Source organism: Pseudopodoces humilis, chromosome 5 (genome assembly GCF_049639895.1).
Source record: "Pseudopodoces humilis isolate 2021_Gansu_Grassland_sample_001 chromosome 5, ASM4963989v1, whole genome shotgun sequence".
NCBI classification, from domain to species: Eukaryota; Metazoa; Chordata; class Aves; order Passeriformes; family Paridae; genus Pseudopodoces; species Pseudopodoces humilis.
The window spans coordinates 7,520,441-7,538,609 of record NC_142204.1 but is presented as its reverse complement, the minus strand read 5'-3'; the positions used below and the strand labels follow the sequence as shown (position 1 = coordinate 7,538,609).

General features: G+C 42.5%; 1 protein-coding gene across 1 annotated transcript in view; it reads right to left on the bottom strand.

The window, feature by feature from the left end:
• The window catches only part of ATXN10 (ataxin 10), a 96,664-nt gene extending 83,037 nt beyond the window's left edge, over nt 1-13,627 (bottom strand). Inside the window, exons 1-3 of the mRNA XM_005527014.2 lie at nt 13,534-13,627; nt 7,155-7,346; nt 5,629-5,711 (exon numbers count right to left, since the gene is read on the bottom strand). Of these exons, the coding sequence (XP_005527071.1) occupies nt 5,629-5,711; nt 7,155-7,346; nt 13,534-13,616 (358 nt within the window). The 5' untranslated portion in view covers nt 13,617-13,627. The remainder of the gene's footprint in view (nt 1-5,628; nt 5,712-7,154; nt 7,347-13,533) is intronic.
• Between the last annotated feature and the right edge of the window lie 4,542 nt (nt 13,628-18,169).

Genomic DNA, 18,169 nt, shown 5'->3' with positions numbered 1-18,169 from the left:
ACTGAAAGAAAAATACACATGAAAACAGTTTAGGTCCAGAAGAGTTGAAGTAGTTCAACAACACTGAGCCCAAACTCACAGTACTAATGGTACTGGTGGACACAGGAGAGATGAAAAAAAATGTGGCAGAAAATGAGAGAGAAAAAAGGACAATAAAAGAGAAAAAGGAAGAGAGAGGAGAAAAAGGAGGAGAAAAATAGGAGAGAGAAAAAAAGGAGGACAGAGGGAAAAAAGAGGACAAAGGTAAAAAGAGGACAGAGGAAAATGGAAGAGAAAAAAGAAAAAAAAATTAAGAGAAAAAATAGAAAAAATGGAGAGAGGGAAAAGGGACAGAGAGAGAATAAGAGAAAAAAAAGGGGGGGAAGAAAAAAAGCTCAAAGAAAGGAACATTTTTTTATAGTTCCCTTGTAAGAACATGGCATTTGTAGTACTTGAAAAATGTTTAAAATAAGATATCACATAATTTCCCACACATCCTCCCTCAAGAAAGGAAGCACGAACAGGTGTTAGACATATGATATTCATGTTGCTGAACATCCTACCAGAAAATACTCAAGTTACTATAATAAGCGCAGTATTAAAAATTTTACATAGAGACATCTTGCATCGCTGCTTTTAAAGGAATGCTGTAAGTTCTGCTCTGAAGAGAGTATCTGTAGCTGTTTAACTGTCGCTCTATTGGGAACGGTGAGAAGAACGACACAGACTCTCTCTTGGAGTCGAACTGGAGAATTTCTCCCAGTTTATTACCTCCAATCTTTTTTATAGACCGATACGTGAAAGTACAGAAAAGTAAAACTCTTATTAGTTAGTGAACTAACACATCACCATCACTGGTCAGTGGGGTACACCAGCCCTCAACCTTCTCTTGCAGGAAAACAAGGAACAGACAAACAGCACCTGCAAGGCTGTTTTCTATCTCTGAGGATTGCTTTAATTCCTCTTTATGATTTCCCAGGCCACTTTCTCAGGCAAGACTGAGAGAGTTATGTGGCCTGCTATTCCACAGGCACCATGCTCCATGCTTCACAGTTAGCATACATATTTAACTACACCTGAACATTTCGCAGAAAACTGCAAGCAAGGTCAAATTCCTGTTCAGGGATTCAAGCTACAATCTGCTACAATTTAACCAAAGTTTTCCGACTTGTAGAATTATAAGCGGAGAACACCCCAAACCTTGCTCTGACAGGCAGCACACCTGAACACGGGTTTTGGCTGAGATTGCCTGTTACATGAACACAGGCTCCTAATATTCCGTTCCAAAAAAATATCTGTACCAGCAATAGTGACAGCAGGACCAGGGCAGTGACTGTTCCCTGTGCTGGAACACTGCTGAGGCACCTCCAATCCTATGTCAAGTACTAAGCCTTTACCTAAATAAAAAAAGATACTGAAGGCCTGGGAGCATGTCCAGGGAAGGGTCTGGAGGATGTCTGATGAGGAGCAGCTGAGGGAGCTGGGGGGACTCAGCCTGGAGAAAAGGAGCCTCAGGGAAGACCTTATCGCCCTCCACAATCCCTGACAGGAAGGGGCAGCCAGGGAGAGTTGGGCTCTGCTTCCAGGGAACAAGGGACAGACAGAATGAGAGGAAATGGCCTCAAGCTGTGCGAGGGGAGAGTCAAGGTGGACATCAGGGAGAATTTCCTCACCAAAAGGGTGGTCAGACATTGGCAGGGACAGACCAGGGAGGTGGTGGAGTCCCCATTCTGGGAGGCATCCAAGGAACAACTGGATGTGGCACTCAGTGCTCTAGTCTAGGTGACCAGGTGGGAATCAGTCACAGGCAGGACATGATGGTCTTGGAGGTCTTTGCCAACCTCTGTGACTGTGATCGTGTGAACCCCCAACAGCAGTCATCCAGCTGTAGGCTTCTTCATGCAGCTCCTCAGAGCACACTTCACCTGGCATCATCAAGTAGTACAAAACACACATTGCTCAAGACAGACTAATTGTAAGAAAGATTAGTTTTAAGAATATCTTAGATTACCACAAATGTACTATGTAAACAATTATGAGAAATAAAACTAGGCTATGGAGTTCAACTCAAAGTATCACAGGAAGTAAGCAAGGAGGAAGAGTGGGGACAAACAGCTAACTGTAGCAATACCATAAAAGAAAAGACTAAAAATGTTTGTGTTTTTTTAATGCAAGTACTAAAAAGAAAGGAGACTCTTATTACAGGGACAGCTGGCTTGTAACATGGGACTGGAAAATCTATGAATGTTGTATGTATGAATTCACTATTTTTCAATCTTCCTGAAGTTTCAAAGAGCTATTTCTGGACAGACATTCTAACTCACCTTCAAGGATTCTAGTGCATTGCCTTAGTGGTATATCACATACTCAAAACAAATTTTGCCACAGCTGGCTGGGACAAGTATTACAAACATACAGGAATTTATCTTGTTTTTTTAAGCATTGAAAAAAAGAAAAAGTAAAATGTTATGGTGAAAACATGCAGTAGAGTTGTTTCAGTAAATATACTGAACTGAGGAACCCAATTAACCATCTATATAACCCCTGGGCAAACTATTTTTAAAGTATCACTCCTAGCAGAGAGGATGCAAAGGAACCTAGATTTATTTGAATAAATATTAGCAACAGTTTTTAGTCATACCACTTTGCACAAAGTGAAAAACCTCCATTTTTTTTCTTTGATCATGTCCTCTCCCTTAACTATCACACTGGTCATAGCAGTGGCCAAAGAATATATATTTTATTTCATTTCTGGTTTTAGCCATTTGAAATTGTACTACACTGAACTTTCTTACAAAAATTAACACACCACTAACTAGCCTTAACAGCTACCAATGGATTAGAGTGCAGACCTCCCATAGATCAGGTTAAACGGATTTTTCAGTCTGCAGAAAAATTTTCAACCTCATCTTTGTAAATACAATAATGTTGGAACTTCAAGTTTATTTAGCCTATAATGATTTATTCTGGGAATTTTTCAGAGGTACATGATCTGAAACATTATTTACTGCTGTTCACCCCGCAGTAAAGCCTTACCTCCTCCTTCATTGTTATGGAAGCAACATGAAGGTATTTTAAAAACCTTAAGAGGTTTTTAAACACAGGCATCAAGAGGGATCATCCAATCCAAGCATCTATTTGAGGGAGGAAGTGATATACACACAAATGAACAACCTGAAATACTGCACTTAACACCTAATTATCCGCAAGAACAAAATACACTTGGTATTCTAGCCCTGTGACCTGATTTCCCATATGAAACATGAGAATCATGAAACAGAATTACAGGAAAAAAACACAGTACCATTTACTAATTTAATGGGTCTCTTTTGTTTCAAAAGTGCTATCCAAGCCCAATTTAGCAATTTGCTTCAGTATAACTAATAATCCAGTCATATTTATCTGTTAGCTTCTGAAGTAAATCCTGCAGAAGGAACTGGTGCTCTAGGCACTACATTAATTTCCACTTACAACAAAGTTCACCAGATCAATCAGCAAGGAATTAGCAACATTTGCTTGTCTACAATTTTTTTGTTGTTGTACTAACATACATGTTAAAAATAAGCCATGCTCATCGCAGAGGTTTCCCAGTGAGATCAATGCTACTTACAGCATCAAATGAACCACCTATCCTGGGTCAATACAGCAAATTTTAGTTATAACTCAGATGTATTTACTGAATGTCTGTGTAGAGTAACAGTCACAAAACAACTTTCACCAAAAACCTGTTAAAAACTGCCTTGTCAACGCCACCCTTATATTCAGTGTAGATAAACAGATTTTACACCATCCTCTAGCTAGGATAAAGTGCCTGAAGCAGATAATCAAATTACCAGGGTTTACCCCCTTTGCTTTTTGCTCAATAGCACTCCCTCTCCTTCAAACCCATGAGCAGAGAACAGCACACACATGTGCCATCCCAGCAAGGATGGACCAGCAGTCATGAAGCCAAAGGGAAGACCTCAGGCCTTGCCTGTATCCAGCAATGAGCACATCCTGCTCCCTCTGGCAGGTGGCATTCTTACACAATTCCTGATGCTTTGAATGGGCTGAAGGTGGCAAGCTCTTTTTCCCAGTACAGCTTTTCAAGCCCACTGCTGTCCAAGGCCACAGAAGGGACGGTGACAGGCTGGATAGAAGCAACATTTTTGTCTCCCATCACTTTTCCTTTCATCTTGCTGGTCTGTAAAGCAGTTCACAACTGTGGAACAGGACACTCTCGCTCTCCATGACCTTTTCCAGTCCTTCCAGTAACACGGCTTCAAATTCACTCCCATGGGCCATCAGTTCCTCCCCTCTGGAGCCACTGAGCAAGCCCTTTTTGCCACTCACAGAGCTTATAGTTCAGTTCCTCCCACACTGAAGGGCTGTGCTGGCATCACCAACCCTTCCCTGGCAGCAGGATTCCAGCAAGAGGTCCAGGAGTGAACCTGGGTTAAGAACAATACCCTCACGTGCCCACAGGGCTTTATTTTGAGCCAAACATAGCAGCAAAAGGAAACCCAGTCTCCTGGACTTCACTGCTCCCTCACAGCTTCATAAAGGTGTTTGAGGGCAAGTTACTGCATGAAAACTGTTTCACCTGCTTTCACAAAGTGACAGAAAAGCAGCAGCAGAAATCCAGTAATAAACCTCACCTGAGGAACAGTGTCACCCTGAAAACTCGGCTTCTGAGCTTGCTAACATGGTTTTCTAGACTTTCCCAGGACAGTAATTGTAAACATAGATATGTGTACATTCTTTCTGTTACATGTCTTGTGATGGGCATCTCTCCTGGCCAGTGCAGTGAGAAAGCGTTATCCTGACCATCCAATCCCTGGCCATGGTCAGAAGCCTATAAATCCTGGGAGGAAAAATAAACTCTCTCTCGTCTTTCCACCACACCTCGACCTGTGTCCGTGTGATCTATTCATCTTCAGCGGCAACAGAACAGGAGTGAAAAGAAATAACAGACACACAAGAAAGCAAACATGCTTTACTGACTGCAACCACAGACAGTCACAACTGCAGTCCAATGTATACAGCTCCACACGCACACACCAGGAAACACACATTCTGAGGAGAATTACTGAAACCCCTTAATATCTAGTGAAATGAGTAACAATGACTACCACTAGTGAGGAAGGGTAACATAGTCACATTTTCTCTTCACTGCATTGAAAGAAATAACTCATCTGTTAAGGAAATGTGAACACTACTCAAATCAGTACTTAGTTCTTGGCAGATATCATCCTCAATAGCCAGCAACCATGGTACCCAAATGAAAATTAAAAATAATTTTTAAGACGTCACAGCCAAAATTTGCTGCCTAGAATCAGATAAATTATTTGAAGCATCAGCAAATAAAAAGACAGTAAAACAGCAGAATGTATTTTGAATGGAGGTACTACAGGAACTTTGCCTTTTATAAAATCAAATATCTTCATATTCAAGAGTTTCAATATATCTTTCCTTTAGCAATCTGTAAGAAACAGTTCAGTGAAAAAAAAGCCGAACTAGACTTGAGGCTGAGACCTTTTTCAAGCAGTCTAAGAGAGGGCCAATTCTTAACTGCAATTCAAAAAAGAATGCATCAGTAAAGTGACATCATACCACCCATATAAAAAAATATAGTGCAGGCCATACATTTAACAAAATCCCCAGCCTTACCAGTCAGTAACAATTCTTCTTTGATCTGTAGTCCATGAAGCAGCTTTATCAAATGGACAGATGTAGAGATGAGACCCAAGTTCCTGTTATTAAATTGTGAAAAAAACACAATAATTCACTCAATATGAAATACACTCAAAATTTAAAAGGCTTTTCATCAAAGTTAACAGGAAATCTTTAGCATCTTCAGGACCTCTGAAACAAAAATAGTTTCTCCTACGTTATTACCTGCCTATCAGTAGCCACATTACTACCACCAGAAGCAAATAAAAAGGGTTTATTGCATCATCCTGTACTTTGCCAATTTTGGGCACAGAACCTTCAGAGCTAAATACCCTTTCCTCCCTTTTTGCTATTCTTCCTATCAGACATTAAACCTTAGCAAGCTATTCCTATAATTTAAACAGCTCTATTTGCATAAAACCTTTGCTTTGTTTGGAGATCAAGCATCCAGAACAAGAGTCATGTATTTTACTTCATAATAAACTTGGTGGATTTTCAATGCCAACAAAGCAGTTAGTGACAGCTACCAAAAAAAACCAGAGCCAGTTCAAAGGGAAACACATGCAACTCTCACAGAGAAGCAGAGAAGGCCAAGTAATCATTTATCCTTTCTCCAGTGAGGAGGAATCATAGGTAAGACTCTCAGAATGATTTGCATTGCAATTTCTGTGGCATTAACAGAATTCTGCCCCAGCACAGAAACTAAGCCTTGGTCCCATGTCAAAATTATATTTAGTTCAATAAATCAAATTTGACAATCCTGAGAAGCCAATTTTTAAGCCTGTAGTTCCCAATAATTATTTGATATAACCAACTTGTGACAAGTTTGGGGGCTTTCATCTGTTGGTTGGTTGGTTTGGGGTTCTCGCGGAGCATCTGGACAAGAAGTGTGTTTGTTGCTATTTTGTTGGGTTTTCTAACAACATCAACCAGACTATCAGGTATTCACCAACTACAGCTGGTTGTATCACAAACATTGCTTCAATGTTGCAACAGACACAGGCAAAGAATAGAGAAGCTAAATAACTTAAGGAACTAGATTGACTTAATATCCTTTAAACTCAACTTGCCTGTATTTATGTATCAGGATTAATATGCACAGTTCTACATGTGATGTATGTTTTGCCAGAAAAAACACACAGATCTAAATTAACTGTAAAATACATACTAATCCTGTAACTGATTATTAAGACCATTTACTTATTCATTATGTTATAAAAAGATAAAGAAAGAGAAAAAAAGGATAGCTCTACAGTCAGGCTTCCAACAGGGTTATATCATTTGTGTAATCAATTCACATAATGGACCCAAACACTTTGTCCTATTATTGAGCAGGACCCTAAACTGACCTATAAATAGGTCAGCTATTTTTGTTTCTTGCATATTTGAATTCAAGTGATTGCATTAAGCAGGAAATGCCAGTTAATAAATCAACTAACACAGCAGTGTAAAATAAGAATCTCTTTTATAAAACCACACAAACATCAGTAGGTGGCATGGGCTAAGAGGGATCATAACTGTACCTTATGACATGTTGATTCTTGGCACACTCAACACAGGCATTCCTCAGACATCTGAAGCACTCTGCTATGAGCAGCAGGAAGGTGTCTAGATCTGCCAGTCCACAGGAGTCCTTACAGGTCTGCTCAATGGCACTTGAGGCGCTTGTCAAGATTTCCAGGACATTCCGAAATACACTTTCTTCTGCTGTTTGTCTGAAATACAAAAATTTGTGGTGAAGAAAAAAAAATTCACTCCTACCAAAAAGCCTATGACATTGACACTTCTTATTGTAAACCCAAAGATATTTCTGCAGCAATCTTTAACTATTCAGAGTATTTAACTACTCACAGTCTTTCTAGTAGAAAGAACAAAATACATCACATAATCCTTCCATCAGCCTTTTCAGAAAAAGGGCTGTAGGAGAGTTGTGTTACCTCAGTATTCCTTGTGATTTTTCAACAGCTCTTTGGAATTTTAATGTAAAGGGGAAAAAAAAAATTCTCCCTAATACATATAGATGGCAGGTTTATACATGACACTGCATGCTGCTTTAAGAGGAATTGCTTTAATTAATGAACACAGTTTATATGTCCAGCATTAGCTGTTTCTGAAGAATATGGTATCAGAAGCTCCAGCCTGCTGCAGATTTCCTCAGAGGGGGAAAGGTCACCGAGAAAGCTGGTAGCTGCATGAGCACCATTCAGAAGTGGGTGAATCACAGTCAAGGGAAAAAGCCAACTCTGTCCAACCTCAGCAGATAACCACCCAACACAGAAGGTACCAGGCCACTTCCTGGAGCACCCAGACCAAGGAAAAGAGCACTACCAAGCTGCATATATGCAGCATAAGCATAAGCCGTATGACTGGATGACAGCTGAGGCTGCTGCTCCATGACGATTCACCAGCCTCCCAGGACTGACACACACATCTACACATGATCTGCCACACAGAGATAAACAACATTTCCAAACTACAGCTATTTGTCTACACTGCCCTGCTTTTATGTCCACCAAAGAGATGACGGCAACACATGATAAATGTTGCTAACTCAGTTCTGATACCACATGCTGGTGGAGAGAAGCCACACCAGAGAGCGTTTATGGCACTGCTACAGGAAAGTTCAATACATTTGCTCATCCAATACTTCTGAACAGGGTCAGGAAAAGGAAATCCAGATGCAGCCTCCTTGAACTTTAAACAAACTTGCCATGTACTCAGGATCAAACAGAAGAAAGTGAGAAGAGAGGAAATGTAAAGTAGCATTAAATAAAATGTTCACACAGAAAACTCTTCCTAAAGGAGAATGAGAAAACCTCTTGATCAAACACTACTGGGTTATATAGTATTACCTGCATTCTGCTGCTCACTCAAATGCCTACACATTTGCACAATCAGAAATTCTACTTTCTCCTTTGTAAGTGATCATGCCTATAAATCAAACCATAGAATCACCAAGGCTGGAAAAGATCCTTTAAAGATTATCAAGTTCAACATTAACCAAACACTGCCAATCCACCTTAGCCCTAAGAATACCCTTAGACATGTCTGGGGGCTTTATTTCCCACCTCTGCTCCTGCCATGTTTTCTCACCTGCACTAGACAAAACTCTCTTAGTCTTTACTCACAGTTCACATTTTCCAAGTCCTGTATCAGAGTTGTTGCTCCAATAGTGACACTTTTATGCTAGGCTACATCTTATTGACAGTACAGTGACCCCAATGTAAAAGTCTGTCAGGGTGTGGAGGGGACTTACGAAGAAGGGAGAGTGTTGCAAAAAATACAACAACAAACACTATTATCTAAATTACCACGACATTAGGTTTCATGTCTCCAGGAAGTACATATTTTACTCTGCAACCTCACAGTTGATCAAGACCAATGTATTTACACACTCTCCATCTACACTGAAACATTAAAAAATCCACCACTGCATTACTGAGAATTACAGGGAAGAAGCTACATTTTACAGTGGTGCAGTACTGCAGGGAAAATACCAGTGGCACAAAAAAACAACGACCAAACACAGAGCTGGCCCTCAGTCATAAAGAAAAGTGGAGCTTACACAACCAAAACAAAGTTTGGAATTTGGTTTTGGTTTCAAGACCAAAGAAAATATATTCATGGAACTTGAATCTTCAACTTACAAGAGGCAGTGCAGCTCCTGCCACTTCATGATGTACCAAGAGAAGACTCAGTGGCTGACGTACCATGGTCCCCATAGGAAATGCAGTAGAGACAAGTTTTTCTAAATGTTAGAAGAGCTAAGGTGTGGTAAGGTAGTCCCCAGCCAGGCAGTGCTTTCTACATTGAGCAGAACCATTAGCTCTTCTGAGTTCTTAAAGTCTGACATTACTCTAAAATGGGACTACTCAGCCCACTGTAATTTCCTTCATATCAGCCTGTGCCTTTTGTTGGATTATCCCATGAAATCAATCATTTCCTGACCCAGTTGCAAAATACAGAACCCAGTGGTCACTGCAAGACATGCTACTGTACAACATCCACTTATTTAAATTGGTAAAAGAGAAATAAAAGAAACCAGAACTTTTGTGCGTATTTTTGTGACTCCACAGGTAAAAGGACACCTGACAGTTATTCTTGTGCTGAAAAAGTTCCACTCTCCTGGCAGAGCTATGCAGCATAACAGAACTTTTAGTCAGATCATGGATCAGAAGCATGCTGAGCTGCTGTGACAATTTTTCTTTTAAAATTAGATTGAAAGTGAAAAAAAAACAACTTAGAGTGCAGACATTTCCAGTAAAATACAAAGATGAAAACTTTGTGTGTCCTAATGGAGCAAGTGTGGGGTACAAAAGGAAGCATCCTCACTGTAAGTATGGAAGGAGATGCTGATTTTTTTACTGTACTGAAGAACTGAGCAGAGACAGAACTCCAAATCTAATCTCTTAAATTCTATGAAAGAAAATCCAGACTGCTCAAGCCAGATCATTCCAGGCAGAAATCAAATCTCAAAGCCAAACAAGCAATGAAAAGGTACTCTGAATGAACACGGACTGACTTAAATGTTGTTTGATAAAGCAGGATTCTGGTCTGAGAAAATTTACATGTCACTCTTGTACCTAAGCATTCAAACAGCACTGCAAATTGAGTGTGTACTACAATGGAATTTTAATGAAAACTGCCCTGAATAAAAGAAATCCTCAAATTAGCAAGAATGGCAGAAAATATTTAGCTGATATTAAGAAACCAGCCAAGACTGACTTGAGAAAACTGTTCCACAGCAATGCTTACTAGCAGTTTAAAAAAAAATAATCTTTTATCAGCAGTACAACAAAGATTCTCATACAAAGTAGCAGCTATAAATATTTAAAATGTATTTTTGAATTGGAAAATATTTTCCTTCCAGAATCTTTTCCCTAGTTTTTAATTTATAAAACTACCAAAGAGCCTCCTAAGTGGATTTTAGATTCAAAAGATTTTTTTAGATTACCTTGCATTGTAAGCAGGCCTTGAAATCCATTCAGAACTGCTTTGTGGATATTCCACAAACTTCTGTTTCCTGTGTCTAGTTGCCTAACACAGCAGCTCCACAAGTTGTTATTGCTACCTGTCCTTCATTTCCACATCAAGTTCTGCAGGAATACAAAAGAAGGCAGAGGCAAAGGGTATAGCGGCTCAGCTCTCAGACAAGACATGCAAATTTGTTAAGTCAAAACAAAAAGTCAGAATTCCTGTACCCAGGCCAAAAGGAAGATTACTGTTACTCCTTTTAAGGCCTGTTTTATTGTTAGAAACTCTACAAGATACCACTCTAGCAAACATGCAGTTAAAAATAGTAATGAAACTGTGTTCAAAAGACTAGGGCTCCAAAAAAATCACTAAATTAGTCAGGAACTACGCGAACAAATCCACAAATTTACAAGTCTGTATTTCCACTCTAAGTTTTAGGTACTTACACAACTCCATTCCTGTAAGCAGAGTCCCTAAAAAGCATTTAAAGTACTTATTCTCATAACATTCCCAGGAACAAAATAAAGTCATTTTCTTCTTTGTGTAGCTTAGTAAAGGAAGCATAAATAAATCACCTAAAAAGCACTGGAAGCCTCAAGTTAATCTCAAAACCAAATTCAAGTCTCCCAAATTCCACATCATGGTCTCACAGTAGGGGCATTGTTGCCTCAACTTAGTTCCTTCTGAGTTACAGAATACCAAAACTTGCATTTTTAATGTATTTTGTTTCCACAAACACTGAACAGTGATAGAATAACAAAAGAATTGTCACTAAATATCACACCTTCAAACACAAAACATCCATTGGCTTGTGTCTGTCACTGAACAGCACCAGCAATAGGATTTGCCAGAGCTGGCAAATTTTCTGCCAGAGCTGCTCCTAGACCTATTCTGCCATGCCCTATGGGACGTAAGGTAATGCTACAGCTTTGTCCTTCTGGAAGAGCAACTGCAGTGTCTCTCTTTCAGCCCACCTGCACCCACAAAACTTGGCTGTTTTGGGAATATCTACTCTTCTTTCAAACACAGTGGCAGAGGCTTCAGGGAGCAAGACAGAAAAAGCATCAGCCTATAAGCCAAAAATCTGTACAGGTCCTCCCTTCTTTCCCAAGAAGCTGAGATGAACACCAGAGCAAGGTCTCCTAGGTCTCTTGCACTCACAGGCATCACAAAAAAATATCTGTAAGTACATCTTCCCCCTTCACCCCTTGATTTTTAAATGTGGATTTGAAAAATAAAACCACACTGGGAATTTAAACAATCAAACCACCAGCAGGATTTTACACCAAACTTAAGTCTGATTTCTTTATTCTCAGGTGTCAAGAATTTCAAACTACTGTTAGGAGTGAGCACAAGCTGTACCTTCTCCCTCCTTCCAGGAAGAGAAAAACCCATTCCTCTAACCCAAATCTCCCAGCTGAACCTCTGCAAGCCCAGCTTCTGCCAAAGCCAACTACACAGCACTCTGTGGTACTGCAGAGATCTCCCTGACCTTACAGGCACTGCTCCATACCACTCCCCTGTTTCTCTACTACCCCCATTCTCTTTACTCATCTTAAAACCTACTGAGGAGTATCCAATCTTTCCTCCCAGTGAAGCCGGTGCAGCCCATCCTGCCCCACAGTGTACGCCCTCTGTCCCTAAGGCACCCAGTCACCACCCTCATCGCAAATCTTGGGCATCACGTGGGAATGGGACTGTCACCCAGCAAGGCCTTGCACAGGCAGATCTCACCCACTTCTGGACACCCTGCAGGGCTTCCATGTTTTTTTGCCCCAGTGCAGCTACTCCCACAACTGCATCCCATCTAATGTGCCTGCCCACAAAGGCACCACAAGCCTCAGAAGTGGCCCATGAGGTTCAACAAGACCAAGTGCTGGTGCTGCACCCAGGTCAGGAAAATCCCTGGGGATCAACCAAGGCTAGAGATGAAAGATGGACCAGCCCGGGAGAAGGACTTGGGGGTGCTGGTGGTGAGAACTGGACATGCCGCAGGCACGTGCGCTGGGACCCAGATCCCTCCTCTGCTGCACTGAGCCCCCAGCATGGACAGCAGGGGAGGGGAGGTTCTGTCCTTCTGCCCCGTTCAGGACAGAGCCACCTGCAGAGCTGCCTTGAGCTCTGGGGTCCTACCACAGGAAGGACGTGGAGCTGTTGGGAGAGAATTCAGAGGCACCAAGTTGTTTAGACAGATGGAGCAGACCTGCTCCTCAGAAAGGCTGGGAGACTTGGGAGTGCTCAGCCTGGAGAAAAGCAGCTTTGGGCTGACCAAACTGATACCTTCCAGCACCTGAAGGGAGCCTACAAGGGAGACAGAGGTTATTTACACCAGCCTGAATTGACAGAACAAGAGGGAATACCTTCAGCCTTATAGAGCAGGTTTAGATTAAATGTTAGGAAGAAATTTTTCCTGTGAGGGTAGTGAGGCTCTGGCACAGGTTGCCCAGAGAAGCTGTGGCTGCCCCATCCCTGGAAATGTCCAAGGCCAGCCCGGACGGGGCTTGGAGCAACCTGGTCTAACGGAAGGTATTCTTGCCCAGAGCAAGGGCAGGATGGGATGAGTTTCTATGTCCCTCCGACCCAAGCCATTCTGTATCTCTAGGATATTTTAAGCTACCCACGACTAAGAAACAAACACCTTTCCTCCATGCTACAGGCACAAGGACTGATCACACTGCACTCCTCGTGGAACCCGTGGGGCAGGACAGGAGAAGGGACAGATCACCCCCACACACACAAACACAGCCCCAGGAGAAGGCTGGGGGCGCAAAAGCTCCCCAGAAGCGACATGATCCACACCCCTATGGGGGCACTGAGAGCCCCTTCTCCAGCCCGCAACCGACTCCACGAGGGGCAGGACCACGCTAGGAGCCGAGACGAGTCCTGCCCAACATCCGCCGGCACCGCCGCTCCCTTGCTCCTCACTACCTGGGCTGCGCCTCCCGGAACAGAGCCGACAGCGCCCGCACGCTCTCCAGGCAGGCCGCGGGCAGCGCTCCCGCCGCCGCCATCGCCCGGCCCGCCCCCGCCGCGCGGAAATGGCGGCGGGGCCGCCCCGCCCGCCAGGCGGGGCTGCGCGGGGCCGACGGCAAAATGGCCGCTCTCCTGAGTGACGCGGTGCTTTTTCGTGTCTTGTTCCTTACCGGCCGCTTGCCTTTCCCTTGTTTTTCCTTTCCTCCTCCTTTTCCCTGTAGCAAGCTCATCGCGCCGGCGGTTCCCATCACGCAGCTGCTGCTGCGCGACCGACACCTCGGCCCGTGTCCTCTTGGAGATACCCGTCTCAAAGCAAATATTAAATGAGTATAAAAATACGTAAATTTCCGGAATAAATATTTCATCCTTAATATCCTAATTGTATAAAGGTCGCCCAGCTTATGGCAGGGGTGTGAAACTAGACGATTGCTAAGGTCCCTCCCCGTCCAAGCACTTCTGTGATTCTGTGAAGTAAATACTACCTTGCTCCAGGTTTTAAAATATCTTTAAATTAAATGTTACATTTTTAGTATTTATTTTCTGGAAATATCGTTCAGCATTTTCTGGACATATATGAAAAGTTTATGTGTGTGGGTGGGAAATCGGCTTCCAAAGGATGAGAAGACTAATTGTGACCAAACACTATCCAAAGCTTTATTAGACAAGCATCATCAAATCACAGAATGGTTTGGGTTGGAAGCCCAATAAAAACCATAAAGCCCATCCAGTGCCACCTCCTGCCTTGAGCAGGGACACCTTCCACTATCCCAGGTTGCTCTCAGCCCCATCCAACCTGCCCTTGGACACTTCCAGGGATGGAGCAGCCACAGCTTCCCTGGGCACCCTCTGCCAGGGCCTCACCACCCTCACAGGAAAGACACTCTTAGAGCTCAGCCATCCAGCCAATTCTTATATAGATTATAAAATTTAGTATTTTTTTCCATTACTCACAGATGCTGTGTATCTTAAGCTCATCTGATCAACCTAATTTTGTAAACAACAGGCAGATTCCTTAAAGATGCAGCTTTTCCCCCAGAGTTTACAGTCTAAATAACATTCTTCTTAGCACAGCTTTAGAGCACTACAAGAAAGGAAACAATCCAACTAGAGCTAACTGCATCTGAAAATAAAATTATGCAGAACTTATTTTTAAGAATTCTCCATCAAATTAAGGGGTAGACTATACTCTTGAGGCAGGAGTGTTTCAAGCTGTAAACAGAGAAGGACCTGTCTTAGCTAAGATTCTGGAAGGCAATTGCTCCACTCCAGAAAATATTGGCTCTGCAGGAGGCAAAGCAGGTTAAATCCTATCTCAAATGTTGCGAGAGGGCCGCTTGTTCTAATCACAGTATGTATATTGACTGTGCCCATTTTTTTATTTGGGGCAACTTCCATCAGAAGATAAAATTTGGGCTCTGGAAAAAGTTACTTTACAGTAAAGAAGCAAATCCTGCGGCATAAATATTTTATATATTTCCGGAATAAATACTAGTTTTCTGACTCTTATTTTGGGCCTGCGTTATATTAAGTATGACTTAGCCCACCCCACACAGCTTTGAAGCTGTAGACCAAAAGCATTTATTTTTGTTCTGTTATTTTATAGGATCTAGTGAAATTGATCAATGCACTTGGAAAAATGCTTTTCATTAGCTTCTGTTGCTAAATCTGTGAAGCACATCCTGCTATCATGCACTCAGTTTCCTGCTTACACTGGGAAAATTATACAGGCATTCCTTTCCTTGCCAAGGAATTCTGGACACCTCTACTAAGATGAGGAAGAGCAGATCTCAGAGGAGGTAGCACCATCTTTTTAAACACCAAAGGTAAAACAGAATGCATATGAAATGGATACTGCAGATTGTCTCAAACCCAAGAATAACTATTGTAACCTGAAGAGTTTATTTGGCTTCAGGTGAGATGTTACACACGTGTCTGAAAGCCATAAAAGAGCAGTTACATTTGATGTTGAGATTTATGTGTCACTCGTTTCTTATGTAATATCATAAACAAATATAATTGTTTATAAAAAAGAAATCCCTCCATCTGGAAAATAACCCACAAAGCCTCAGAGGAGATGTTCAAAGCCCTTGCATTTTGTCCTGGAAACAAATTATGTCTTCTGAGAAGCAGATGCAGATGAAATGTTGTCAGCTGTGCAGGTGTCAGGCTCCAAGTCATTGCAAGGACTCTTACCTCATTTTTTAGATGCAGTCCAGTTTCTAGAGGCAATGAGGAATTTTGGGACTGTCATTCGCCCTTCACAAAGATTTTATGCCACGTTTGCATGGAGTGTTTTTGTTGGAATCAGCATTATCCTCATCATATTAGTCAATGGCATAAGCATATGGAAAGACACTGTCCTTGCCCTCATCAGCTGGATGAAAGGGATGCTACTTAACATATCTGGTACCCAAAGTCTAGTTCCCTGGTAGCTTGGGGAATTTCATGGTACATGAATTTCATCTCATTTCTGTACCATGTACCAGTTGATTTATAATATGTAGAATTTAGAGTCGGGGTTTTGTCTGGTACAGAAGGAAATGCAGCTGAATTGTAAGTAGAATAGAGCTGAATTCAAGGAGGTTTTGTGTATGTTAACTTGTGTCATCCTGCAGTTTTCCCATGCTACGAGGCACCAGGGAGAGGCCTCCTTCTGTTTAGAAATTTATTCTTATGGATAGAGAACATCCCTGTTACAGAGTTAGCACAAATTTGGATAAAACTAAACCTTAAAAAAGTCACTGATTTTTCCTCTTCTTGAGTGTCAGGTGATGCCCCATCCCTGGAAGTGTTCAAGGTCAGGTTGGACAGGGCTTGGAGCAACCTGTTCTAGTAGAAGGTGCTCCTGTCCAAGGCAGGGGAGTGGAATGAGATGCTCTTTAAGGTCCTTTCCAACCCAAACCACTCCATAATTTTATGATTGAGAGTAATATATAATTTAACACCGCTGTAAGGAAAAAAAAATGTTTACCACAGTTTAATTTCCGTAGGAAAGGACAGGATGCCCAAGGGCCTACACAAAGCAGGGAAGGACATCTCTCTCCACAGGCAGGCTGCCCTTGACACCAGTCATGAAGCTGAAGGAAAAATGATGGATGTGGGGAAAGGGGGCAGTAAGCAATGAGCTTGTAGAAATGCTGCATAGAGACAACATATCTGAAAAAAGTTCCAAGGATCTTATTTAAGGTTTTGTGGTAAAGAAGGATTCTTGAGGAGGACTGTGAAGGTGGGAGCATGCAGCTACTGGTCTCCTATTGTGACCTTTTCCACTATCCAGTGTTACTTTAAGTCCTAGAAGCCAGTGTGAAAATGCTCCCACAAGCAGTGGAGTGGGAGCTAGATTTGACAGTTGTGCCATATAATGTAGATTTCCCATACAAATACAATCAAATCTCATCTCTCATGTGAAAATCCTGGATTTTCTTGGTTTTCATTGCAGCAACAGTCAATCACCTCTGTGCTCTATGCTGAGCTCACCTCACCTCAGGCTTTTGTGCTTCCGTGGGGTCACTCTGTGGCACAGGGTGCAGGGAGTTCAAGTAGACTCATTGCTTTTCCACAGTGTGGAGTCACTCTTCACATGCACATTAAACCTGCTGGGATTGCTCTGTATTTACAGAGCTCTACATGGGAAACTCACCTTTTGGGGACTGCGGGAGCCACTGGTTAGCATTTGTGAGCAAAGTCTTACAAAATCCTGTGTACAGTCCTGGAAATGTTATCTGCCTTCTGTTGCTTGGGAAATGTAATTAATTTGCTAAGCTTGGAGGCCAGCCTGGCTCCTTCAGACGTCTCACAAGGATGCTGTTTGACGCTGCCCACCGCGGCCTGTCACACCTGGGCTAGCTCTGCTCTGCTCACTGGCCGCTGGCAGCGCCAGCAGTGGGGAATGGTCTGGGAGCTGTTTTCCCCAGACCGAACCTTCAGAGCCTTTCCGCCACTCAAGGCTTTGCGGATCTTAGCGTCGTGGGCTTCGGCGAGGAGATGGAGGAGACCCAGAGTCCAAGCAGCTTTCCAGGAACAGGATTTATTAAGGGAAAGGAGCGGTGACAGGACGAGGGCTGGAAAGGCGCACAGGGACCCAAGGACTCTGAGCACTGAGCACTTCTGTGCAATTCAATTTAAAGGAAGGTGGGTACAAACGCAGGAACCAATGAAAACACAGCTTGAGAGGAGTCAAAGAGTCAAAGGAGGGGTTTACAATATCTGGAACCAATAGGAGGAATACATGGGAGGGACGGCAGCCGCAATACCAATGGGGCTTCGAGTAAGGGATGAATGGCAGGGAACATGCTGGAACAGAGGGTTGGGTTTACTTTGACCGACAGGGACTAGGGGCTGGCTAAAGGTGATGGACAAGGAAGGTTCAGGAAAAAGGGGAGGGGTTTACAAAACTGACAAGTGGGTAAAACCATTACAAATCATAGGGGGATAACAGCAGGAACAAACCATTCAAATTAACAACCAGAACAAACTAAACAGACTGCAACACCTCCCCCTTTCTTTTTTAGAAGGAGGAGGTTGCATTGGCAGGAGGTGCAAAGGGCTCAGTGAACCAGTCTTGGGGCACGGGGAGGGAGGAGGTGAAGAG